The sequence below is a fragment of the Arvicanthis niloticus genome, chromosome 6 (genome assembly GCF_011762505.2).
Source record: "Arvicanthis niloticus isolate mArvNil1 chromosome 6, mArvNil1.pat.X, whole genome shotgun sequence".
Taxonomy (NCBI): Eukaryota; Metazoa; Chordata; class Mammalia; order Rodentia; family Muridae; genus Arvicanthis; species Arvicanthis niloticus.
The window spans coordinates 2,671,810-2,683,973 of NC_047663.1; the positions used below are offsets into that span (position 1 = coordinate 2,671,810).

The following is a 12,164-nucleotide window of genomic DNA, read 5'->3' on the forward strand; positions in this document are numbered from 1 at the left end:
CGGTGACTTTATTAGCTGCTCATGGTATCGTCCCATAACCCATTAGCGCAGTCACACCAAAGGTACTCTGATGGAAAAGGCTACAAATGCCCTCTCTGGCATGTCTACTGCTCCTGAGAAGGAAAACAGTGCTGCCAGTGACAGAAATGAGTTGGCTCTGGACTCGCAGGCACTCAGGTGACCTGTACATCCTGAAGCAGTGAAACAGGCCGATTGTATTGCACCTAGGTCTTAATGTCTCTTTTACTGCTTCTCTCCACTTCATCTTGCTGGTTAGCCAGACTTCTAGTACTGTGGTTCACTACAGCAATCTGCCTCTTCACCTGCAGAAGGAGGCTTTCTCCACTGACCATGGTGTTTGCAAAATCTCTGCCTCAATATGTTACACAGGCACCATGTCCTCCATGAAGGTATGAATTAAGCAAGCAGGAGTCTTGGCTCCTTCCAAAACACCACCGCAATGATAGCAGAAAAACACCAGCAAAGGCACCAGGGAGGGTGTCACCAGTACCCACAGAAGCAGCACAGTTGGAGGTCAGAATGTCAGCTCTGGGTCTGGGCACTAGCACCTGAATCCTGCCCTACTAGTTCTCATGGAAGCAGCACAAATGTCCTCATTCTGAAAGTAAGAGCTCACGTCAGTACAGCGTTCACAGGCGTGTCGGACATAGGCACACACTGGCCATACAAGTGTGCAAATGGTGCTTAGTAAGTCGCAGCTGTGACTGTTCTCCAGCTCTTAACTTTTCATCTATTGCACTTGAGAACAGCGACGAGATGACGCAGCAGATGAGATGCTGCAACACCATCAGACGAAGCAGGGCCTCAGAGGGAACAAGGCCCAGGAGACAGGCTCCCTCAGGCTGCAAGCCCTGGGCATGCTGCTGTGGAGGCAGCATGGGGTGCTCTGCAGCTCCATGCTCAGGACTTCGTCTCTGAGATTTTGTTGTTGGCTGCACCCTTCCCTGACCTTTTCTCTCTCAATCTCCATTTTTTCCCTAAACGGCTGAGTTGCACCTTGTTGGTCATGTGCTTTCAATGGACCCAGCCCAAGCATTCATTACTTCAAGTTGCATGACATGGCGGCACACTGCTGTAATCCCATCATGCAGGAGGCCAAAGCAAGACTGTATGCTCTCCTTCAACATTAATGACAATAATAAGCCAAAGAAAACCAATCAAAGAAAGAATTTCTTCTTTAACCCCCAACCTTTTCTTTCTGGAGATATATATATTTTTTGGGGGGGAGGGTCTTTTTGTTATTTTATTTTTTCAGAACTAAGGACCGAACCCAGGGCCTTGCGCTTGCTAGGTAAGTGCTCTACCACTGAGCTAAATCCCCAACCCCACTGGATAATTTTTATACATTAATTTTTTTAAACTAGAGCTTCAGGAATGGGATGAGAAAGTTACCACAGGGTATACCTCTCCCAGCATTTCTTTAGATCCTGCCTTTTCCTTACTGAGTTCCATTTACTTTGGTGTGGTCAAAGAACACAAGACAAAAGGGAGATTCTCTGGGCTTATAGATGGCTCCTTTGCAGTGTAGACACTGTTTATTTGAAAAATGGCCCATACTTGCTCAAAAAGAATGTGTATTGTTACGCAGATGTCCGTGTGTGCAGCGATGGACCTGGGTAATTAACCTAATATTAAAGCCTCCTTTGGCTGGACCTTTGTGTCTCTCAGGAGCATCCTGCTCCTCCTCCTCCTCCTCCTCCCTGCTCCTCCCGCTGCTCCCGCTGCTCCTCCCGCTGCTCCTGCTCCTGACTTAGCTCCTTCTGCTGTATGACTGTGGGTCTCACCTTAGCTTACTGCTGTGTCAGGCCACACTGTCAAGGCTGCTGTCCTCTCCTGCCTTCTTGCACCCTTTTCACAGTAAAGTACTTTGCTTTGGCCCCTCGGGGCCACCCTGGGCTCTGCATGGACTCTGGCTTCGGCCACTGTCTTCTCAGTCTTTGTGTTTCTGTCATGCGGCTCATGAGGGTTGCACCTTTACATCTTCGTCCTGTAAGGATCAACTGCCACCCACTCTTGTTGCAGCTCTTTCTGCCACCCAAGTGCATTTCCTAGGCTCTATTCCTCGTTTTTGTTTGTTTGTTTGTTTGTTTTTGTTGTTGTTGTTGTTGGTTTTTGTCCTTCCTGCCTTTTTCTATATTCTCAGGTTCATGCTCCAGAGATAGATGTCTCTAAAATGGTGACACATCTGCTTTCCTTGGGAGAGGCCTTCATACCACCTCTGTCTTCTTGCCTCTTCCCTTCTCTACACTGATGATTCATCTTCCCACTCTCCTAGCTGTGTTTTCAGAGTAACTTCACCCATAATATTGCTTTCCCTATCAACCATCCCATTCTGAGCCACACAGAAAAGCAGTTGAATCAACCAGGAGAGGAGAGAACAGCTGCAGTCAGAAAGCCCCTCAGCCTGCCCTTGCCTGTGCCTTTAAAGCTTGTCCCCTCTGCCCATGCCTCTACTCCACGATTGCCACCTCTAGGGTCTCTGTCTGCATCGTCTTGGAATGTGGTTCCCTCTGAAACCCACTGATGCTGAGACCCACTGGGGAGTCAGCAGCCAAGGCCACTCTCAATAGTTTAAATCTTTTTCTTATGACCAAAGTCAGACTTTCCATAGCACTTTGTTCTCTTGAGAGTAGTGTGATTTTCATCTTAACTGAATGAGAATGGAGGCTGGGACGCAAAGGGTATAGTTGAGCTGGGGAGAAACATCCTCTGAGTAGGCACATAGAAAATCGTACAGTTTGGGATATGCATGGAACTAGAAGGTAGCTGGTTTCACAGATGGTGAAGTCTTCTCAGGAAGACTGCAGGTCAGACTCTTCAGGACCAAGGTCAAAGGGCACTAGTACAACCCTGGAAGGCAGGTGAGCCAAACAATGGCCTATGTTTGTGCTTCTGGTTTTTTGTTTTATTTTATCTTTTTCGAAACAGAGTCTCACTACATAAATTAAGCTGGCCTCAAACTTAGCAATCCTTCTGTCTCAGCCTCTGGTGTGTATATATAAGGATCTCTCTCTCTCTCTCTCTCTCTCTCTCCTCCACCCCCCTCTCTTCCTTCCCTCCCCACCCCTCTCAGAATCTTAACAAAAACAGAACAGTGGTGGTTAATGCCTTTACTCTCAAAACTCAGGAAGCAGAGACAGGCTGATCTCTGTGAGCTGGAGGCTATCCTGGTCCTGGAGTTCAGGACAGCCAGGGCTATAAAGAGAAACCCTGTCTCGTAAAACAAACAAACAAACAAACAAACAAACAAAAGAATCTAAACAAGTTGGCAGGAGCAATGGCTCAGTTGTAGAGAGGATACACTGCTCTCCCACAGGACCCAAGTTCAATCTCAGCACCCATGTTAGGTGGCTCAAAACCTCCTGAAACTCCAGCTCTAAGGGGATCTCACCACGTCTTCTGGCATACGCACACCTGCATGCACACACACAAAGATGTACATTGTTTTAGTTAATTCTCAATTGCAGTTACAAAAAGACCTTATCAAAGGCAACTTATCAAAGAAAATGTTTAATTTGGGGTTCAGGTTTCCTAAGTCCATGACCAGCATGTTACAGAGCGTGTAGAAAGCAGGCAGGCTTGGTGCTGAAGCAGTAGCTAAGAGCTCACATCCTGATCCACAACTGCATGGCAAAGTGAGCTAACTGGAAAAGGCCAGAGCTTCTGAACCCTCAAAGCCCACCCACAGTGACTCACCTCCTCCAACAAAGTCACACCTTCTAATCCTTCCCTAACAGTTCCACCAACTGTAGATGAAATATTCAAGCATATGAATCTATAAATGTCACTCTTAATCAGACAACACAGAACCTACACCAGACCTCAGCACTGAAGCAGGACACATGTGCTCTGTCTTCTAGCAAAGCTGCTGAGCTGCAGAGACTCCTGAAGGACCGACGGTAGAAACTATCAAAATGGTAAAACCTTACGTTTACAGAAGCAATTCCTACTGATTCTGAGCTCAGTAGTCCTCCAGAGACAACATAAAGTAGGTGTCACCACAGTATCTAAAACGAGACAGGACGGCAAAGAGCCCCACACCTTCCTTACATAGGAGGCTCACCGCGGCCATCCTGCTGGGGCCAAGGGAGCAGAGCTGCCACGGCTGCAAATGTCCTCAACACTGCACGGTTAGCACTGAATCTCCCAGAGACTCAGTGGCATAATTGAAAGGGAGGAATTCTTGACCTCACTCCAACCCAAAATAATGCTGTCATTTTCATTAATAGCCAGCAGAACTGTATGCTGCATGGAGCAGCAGGCATCAATCTCCTTTCCAGCTGCTCTCAAAGCCAGCGGAGCCTGAGTCAGAACATCAGCAGCACACACATGCCCACAATAAAGTTAAAATGGTATTATGCCACTCAATCAAAGAAATAGAGACAGCTAAAGGAAAACAATCTATATTTTGGATGCTTACACTATACTGATATATATGGGAAGCAAGGCAATTACTTACAGAGAATATTACAATCGTTAACTTAAGAATTACTGAAATCAGTTCTGAAAATAAGAAAGAGGCAAATTTCCTGAGGCAAAAATGAAAAAAAAAAAAAATCGGCACAATGTCTTCTGATAAGTACTTCTTCATCAAACAGGAATCATCAATACAGCTGCCGACAGACACAAGCAGACTTTGTATATACATAGCTCAGCTGTATCTGGACTGTTTACCAAGCACATGGGCATTCTTTAGCAACCTCCCATATGTAATAAAGACAGTAGCTTTCAATACTGTCGAGGAAAAGAGGGAGAGAAAGTCCTGAGCTTTCTTTCTTAGGTCGTTTACTGTCTTCAATATGACTGTCATTTTGCAGCCTAATCCTGGTTTCATGTTTCTTCAGCAGAAACTGGCAAGCTACAACTTACAGATCACACCCCGCCCAGTGCTTCTGAAGCCCAGTGTCACATTGGTCCCTACTCCTTTACCCTGCAACAACAACACTGGGATTACTCAGGAACTGACCCTTCTGACACTATGAGAGCAACTCTGAGCTCGCCTTCACAACCCTGAGCCCTACAGCCCCAGACTAGTTTGTGAAAACCTGGAGAGCAATGGGAGGCGATGGGAGCAAAGCTGACATCTGCTGTCCTTTGAAGATAAAAGTGTTGGTTATTCCCTCCCATTTTGTACTTTTCATTAATTCTCTGAAAAGATAAATTCATTTTTTACTAGAAAGTACAAACTGACTTTACAATGAAAACAAAAACCCTGATTCTAAAAACACGGGTGTGTACCAAATGAAAACCATATTCCCTTTTCTATTAGACTCACTGCAGAGCCTCACTGAGATTACAGATCAACCCCCTGAGCCACCAGTGTTCAGGCACTGGATGTGAGGACCATTCTCCAGAGCTACAGCACAACGGCTTCAAAGTCCATGTGTGTCAACTTAGTTTCTACTGTACTTCCTACTAAAGCTTAATGCTTACTTAAAACTTAATTATGCCCTCAGTCCAAAAAGGATTTCAGGCACCTAAGCCATGACATGCTTTTGGGTGGAGAAAGCCCATTCTCTGCTTGGCAGCAGGGTGTTGAACCCTTAGGCTGCCCAGTCCTACAGGCACAGCCCTTGTCTGTGTGGAGTAGGAGGGAAGTGCAGGACAGGCGCACTGAGGGCTGACTGCCTTGGGTCTGTGTGTCAGGAAGGCATAGGTGAGTGCAGGCATGGTGTCAGGCTCTGTGGGAGCGTATGTCTATTTCTGCTCACCCTCCTTGCACATCCAATCACCTGCCTAAAGCACTGCATGAGGGACCTGGTCTGCCACAGGCTGTGCAGCAGCACAGCACAGCTGGTGACCTTGCCCATCCTGGGACCCAGAAAGCACTCAGAAGAGACGGGGAGTCTCCAGGCAGAGGTGGGAATGGCCATGCAGCCAGCGCTGTGGGGTCCATGATGCCCTGGCAGCTGATACAAAGCCACTCTATAGCTTCCTGCTTGTTCTGCCAGATATAATCACACCCTACCAAGGACTGACGGCCTCGCTCATCGTTACCTGGATCATGTTCTTAAATACACTTCTCCAGGAATTTCCCACATACACACTTTGTGCTATCCCTCAGTCTTGGGTGAAGTCATTCAGTGACCCTACAGCCTAACAAAGCCCACCCAATGGCTGTGACTACCTTCCCTGAAGCTCTGCAGCCTGATAGAGCTCACTCCTCTGGGTGATCCGGCAGTGTACACCAGCCTGGGCACTCTCTGTTCTTCTCAGTCCCTGCCATGGGAATACTCTACTTCCACAGGCAGCTGCTATGAGGAACACTCAGTTACTCATGGCCTAGAGGAATACATCTGCCCCTGAAACACAGCAGCTTCTGGTACCATGAATCCATTCAGTTCTTGGTCATGAATTACCTTCAAGTATACATATTTTCTCTATATTGCATAAAGTGCCTATTTTAAAAGACCATGTACCCTCTCTCTGGAGAAGACGAGGTGTCTCTCTGCATACCTGCCTCACTCAGCTGAAGTAGCACGTATTGCTTCCACGTGAACTGAGTGCATATGGGAGTGACTGCAGGCCCACCACAGTCTGTGGGCACTCACTCCTAAGCCGTCCAGCGACCAGACACCAATTCAGATGGAACAGTAGCAATGTTCCTGTGCACCAACAAATCAAAGGCCTCACTGCTGTCCCTTACAATCCGAGGTCTCCACCTCTCTAGTTTCTCTAGTTTGGGGAAGGATCTGCAACCTGAGGCTGGGCTGCCAAGCTGGCGTGATAAGACCCAGTCGGACATCTCATAAAGGGTGCAGTGTCGGCTCAGCTGTACGGCCTCACCTGAACCCTCCAGATGGCCGTGAGGCTGCTGCTGCATAAGGCTCTTCATCAGCATGAAGGAAAGGTCGGTTCTAAGACCAGCAATGCTGCGGGGCTGGCTGAACACACAGCACCCGCTGAGTATGCCAGCAGCCACGGTACTCTCAAAGGCAGGCCGCGTCTGGTACACCACACACACTTCCTTGGAGTACTCCCCAGGACTCAGAACTGTGGTGGTGAAGAAGTCCCTTTTCACTGCTAAGAATGAATTCAGAGACTATACTTCAAGCAAGAACTGCAGTGACTCCTTTCATAGTTACCTTTTAGCACTACTCCTGGCTACTTCTCCTTGGTTAACAAAGATGTGACCTTGGATGCCACAAGCAATAAAACTGCCTATGACCAGATCCAGGGAAAGAGTACCATTCACTTTCAGAATACACACAGATAAATACCTAGGTCCTGTGACATCAGAATACAGGGCACACTGTTGTGACCGGGATAATGCCTTGGGTCCCTGGGATGGAGACCTGGACTATAAGACACTTACCAGCGCAGAGCAATCTTGATGGGAGTGGTGAGGCAGGATGTAAACAGGTCAGCTGGGAGGTCAGGGATCATGGGCAGGAGCTCGTGGGCCTCGCAGGCTGCCAGCTGGATGCAGTTTTTCATTGAGGGAGGCAAGGGCATCTGGGCTAGTGGGTGGTTTGGGTTAATCGCAGCTACCTACAGGAGGACACAGAAAAACAGTGGCTTAGCAGGCAGTCCCGGAGGGAACACTGGGCATCAAAAAGAACAACACAGCACCAACAGAACTGGCTCTGCCCCTGACAAAGCTTCACTCTGCAGCCCCCAACACCCATGGTGGTACCAGTATTCACTGCACCCTGTCCAGCCTTTCCTGCTAACTCATTTAGGCTAAACACTCAGTCCCTAATCTCTCATGATGTTATTTTGGAGGGTTTAAAGTAATGGGAAGATGACCAGATACATATAACATCAGTACTAGAAAGATAGCAGATTCAAGAGTGTGCCTGCCACCATCACAGAGAAAAAAAGGAAGGATGCAGAGTGTGCGCGCGCACAGTAGGGTGCATTAGGTAATGTGTAGTTATTTCATAAAGGAGATAAGGGGTTTTGAATAACTTACACATGGCTTCTTTAAGGCAGGGAGAGTACATGTCTGGTCCCTTCCTTATGCATTTGTGAGGCGAAACCCTAGACAAAGGCCACTCTCAGGACTCTCACACCACACCCACTTCCTCCACTGTTCTAAGTTTTAAATCAATTTTAAAACATCTTCAGTAATTAGAAAACAAGCTTTGCTTTGAGGACAGTGACTGGGAGCTTAGCACTCAAGAGGCAAAGGAGGGAAGACTGCTTGGGGTTCAAGGCCACCCCGGACTACAGATGATGCAGCTGCCCACCTGCTCTGACTGGTTTTAGGACTTTTCTTGGTCCACTATTTCTTCTGGACCAGTGGTTCTTAACCTTCCTATAGCTGCGACCCTTTAATATAGGTCCTCATGTTGTTATGATCTCCAACCATAAAATTTTGTTGCTACTTCATTAACTGTAATTTTGCTATTCTTATGAAAAGTAATATAAACACTGTACATGCAGGATATCTAATATGCACCCCTGTGGGAGTTGGGACCCAGAGGTTGAGAAGCACTGCTCTAGACAGCCCCACATCTAGTCAGGCACCTATGACACCAAGATTGAAAGCAGCATGCTCTGCACCTTTTATGTCAAATCCACACAGCTGTGCTGACTCCTGGACATACAATGTTAACATTTCACTGCCCATACAGCATCTCAAGTCCTCAAACAGTGGCCATTAAAGGCATATTTTACCAATAACCCCTTCTGCTACAGAAATATTAAGCACAAAGTCAAACTTCAGATACTCATATATAAAACTATAAAATGATATAGGCCACTTAATAAAAACATCAGTTTTTAGAGAAATAAGTGATAAAGTCTATAAAACATAAACGATTTCATGTTAAATACTTACTACTTTGCATTAGTCAGAACCAAGCCCAGGCTATTACACATGCTGGCTAAGCACACTCTGGCTAAGCTATACCCTGGCCACATGGGAACTATTTCAAATGTATAGTTCAAAGTTCAGTGGCTTGAATAATATCACCAAAGTTTTCTTAAGGCAGAGAGAAGGAGGTCAAGATCACATGTAAAATAATGTTCTATGTTCTAGCTGTGCAAGCTTAGATAGATAGGCAAAGACATCATTGTAAACAGGAAATTGGTTTCCAGGTCTGATGTCGGGCCAGGTGAAAGCCCTGGAGCCCGCAGAGACGGCAGATCACAGCCTCGTGGACAGGCATTTGGGAGCAGGAGTGGGTAGGGGCTGGGAGGGAGCAGAAACTGTGACCTCTGCACCTGTGTAGGATCCAGGAAGTCAGCAGAGGCAAGTGAAGAGTCCTGAAGTTTGGATCAAAGCCTTGGAGACATCTGTAAACAGGAGCCACTGTAAGTAGACAGGAATGGCCAGTGACCTATAGTCTAAATTTACTTCTCTATTTTCCTTTTAAAAAAAAAAAAAAAAAAAAAAGCCCCCTATGAGGAGCTGGTAAAGCAAGAGCAGGCCTAGACTTGGGCACAGGTGAACCACATTTAGGAGCAGACAGTAAGTAAGCCTCAGATGCATTCTGTGAACCCACCACCCACAAGCTGCATCTAGTACATGACAGTTCTGCCTCAGGGATAATTAAACTCAGTGACATTTTCCAAAAAAAAGAAAAAGAAAAAAAAAAATCGAAATTTGAGGCAAAGGATTTAACCAATTAACAATTATTTCAGATTTGCTAATGCAGGAATTAAAAAATTTGATTTACACATGAGTTTTATCCCATACATTATTTTAGTTTTAATTTTTTATCTAAGATATTGGCCTGTGGGACCGTGAAAAGGATAGCTTGGTTTCTGGTAGAGCACTGGCTAGAAATGGCCAGAGACCCTGTAAAGGATGGCATACATTGTGCCACTCTCCCAGACAAAGACCTCCATTGATCTGCGCCTTTCAGACACGGGCAATGCCCCTACAGCCCTTCCACAGGTAGAGGGCGTGACTACAGGCCTCAGGGCCTCAAGAGATCTGCATACTAATGAGATACCTAAAGGCCAGAGGGCATAGCCAATTGAGCATTCCTTCCCAGACCCTCCTCCCTACTCCCTATTTTTCTCAGGTCTGCCCTGAGAAACAGTGTATGTGTGTGTGTTGTGCAGCCAGATTCATCTACTTTCTGCCATGACAATAAACCTTTTAAAACCGTGGACTTCCTCGTGTCTTTGGGGCCTGCCCTGGAGAACCATGGAGGGGACCTTAGACTATTGAGCTGTTTAATCTCCTGCTGAGGACTTCTCTATGTTCCGAGGCCGCCAATCCATGCAAGCCAGCCTTAATCCAGTCAAGCGAGTGCAGAAACCAAGAGTCTCTACTGGCAGAGCGCTGTTAGGGCTTCTCTCCGCCTCGTTCCTCTCTGCTGAGGGCCAGCTCTGTATGCCCCTGCATCTCTGTTCTTCCACAGCTCTCAGCAGCGTCTGGGAGCCCAAGGACATAGACCATCAGCCTCCGGGTCAGCCATTGGCCTGGAGACCACCACTCAAAATCCCTGCCCCCACGGGACCTCAGACTGAGTGAGATCTCCCCAAGCCTGGGCAGAGCCCTGTAGCATCCGCCCCAGGCACTGCATGGAGTGAACTCAGTCAAAATCCCACACTTCTGCTCCCCAGAGCAATGGTTCCAGGTGACTGGGGCAGCAGACACACGGGAACCACAACAGCCCAACAGGACCCACACACACCCATGCACGAGCTAACCATCCCACATTGGCCTTTTAGTCAAAATAATCCTTCAGAAAGCAGCATGCATATAAGGCTCATTACTTAGGCAGTCAGGTCTCGTGTGGAGCATCTGGACAAGTACCATAGCCCCTGGAGAACTAAGGGAGCTTCCCCTCTGTCCAGGGGGTTTCTCCTAAGGAACTGGGAGGTACAGGCACCAGAACAATCTTTCTGGTTGTTTCTGGTCTGCTCCATCTCTGCAGCCGTGGCACTGTGGGGTGCAGGTGCTCCAGATCCTGAGTAAGGAAGGCCAGGCACCTCTCAGGTCATGTACCACTCTGAAGGGCACAGACCACTTTTCAGGGTAGTACCTACATTTCTTGTTTTTAAACTAGCCACTGAAATAGCACTGTTCTGGCCTTTCTCACATACAACTTTTGTACAACTTATCGGTGTATTTGTTAAAAGGGACAACTTTTAACAAATACACCGATAAGTTCAGAAGCCTCTAAGAGACAGCATGCCTCTGTGCAGTAACAGAATGTCAAGCAGCAGCAGCAGCCCAGTCACCTTCCACAGATCAGGTCTCTAGCGAATAGTTCCCACCCTGAATACACAATGGCCAAGTTCATCTCTTCTCACTCATAAGTATGAGAAATGATAAGATCACAAGCCAAAAGAGAAAAATCAAAATGAACCAATATAACATAACCATACTGGAGGAGACAGTTAGTTAACTTAGAAACATGAACAGTATCTTGTAAAAACCCAGTAGAGAAAATAAAGACAGCAGGTACGAGGCTGGCTCACTTCCCTGCTGTCTACGAATGATTAGCCATGGTAGCAGAGAAAAAGAATGAAGGACCTGAAGTATATATAACTTGCAGGACAGAGACAGGTAGGGTGTCAGGGCCATACAGCACCACACCCACAGATCCCTGGGCTGATCCGTGACTGTCACACAGCAAGTGCCCAGAGGACACAGCCAACAAGAAACTTGCCTTTGAAAGGTAACTTAAGGATAATTCTGTGGTACTCAGTCAGTGTCTACTACCTAATACCAGCACTTAAGGAAATAAGGCAGTCAGAGTACCACAGGTGAGAGGCCAGCCTGGGCTAAACCATTTGCTAAAGAAAAAGATCCCTCAGGTCACATATAGCACCATAGCTGTGAACACGGTGAACTGCCTGTGCTCCAGGCTCCATACTGGCCATGCTGCAGCTTTAGCAAAGGAGTCTGACATTTTAAAACATGAACTTCTCAGTCTGTGGAATATAGTTTGAGAACAGTATGATTATGACCTCAATTAAATTTTAGTTACAGTGACCAAGATATGAGAAGATATACTTCTGTTCACAAACAAGACACTCAAGTAGAAAGCAAAGAAGATAGGTAATCTACACTGGATGTGCTGCAAAACCTGGCCTGTGTCTGCCAGGAGCTAGAGTTCATGTGCTGCAGGGTTAAACCTCATGACAATGTCAGAAAGGAGCACAGCATGCAGGAAACTGCGTGGGAAAAGCTTTGCAATGTGTTACCAGAGGAGAAAACATCACAACTGGGGCTA

At 46.8% G+C, this 12,164-nt stretch overlaps 1 protein-coding gene across 2 annotated transcripts in view; it reads right to left on the reverse strand.

Moving 5' to 3' along the window:
- Rptor (regulatory associated protein of MTOR complex 1) overlaps window positions 1–12,164 on the reverse strand; it is a 297,297-nt gene that overhangs the window by 142,519 nt on the left and 142,614 nt on the right. For both annotated transcript variants that reach the window (XM_034505602.2, XM_034505601.2), the window contains exon 6: window positions 7,337–7,512. In XM_034505602.2, the coding sequence (XP_034361493.1) occupies window positions 7,337–7,512 (176 nt within the window). The remainder of the gene's footprint in view (window positions 1–7,336; window positions 7,513–12,164) is intronic.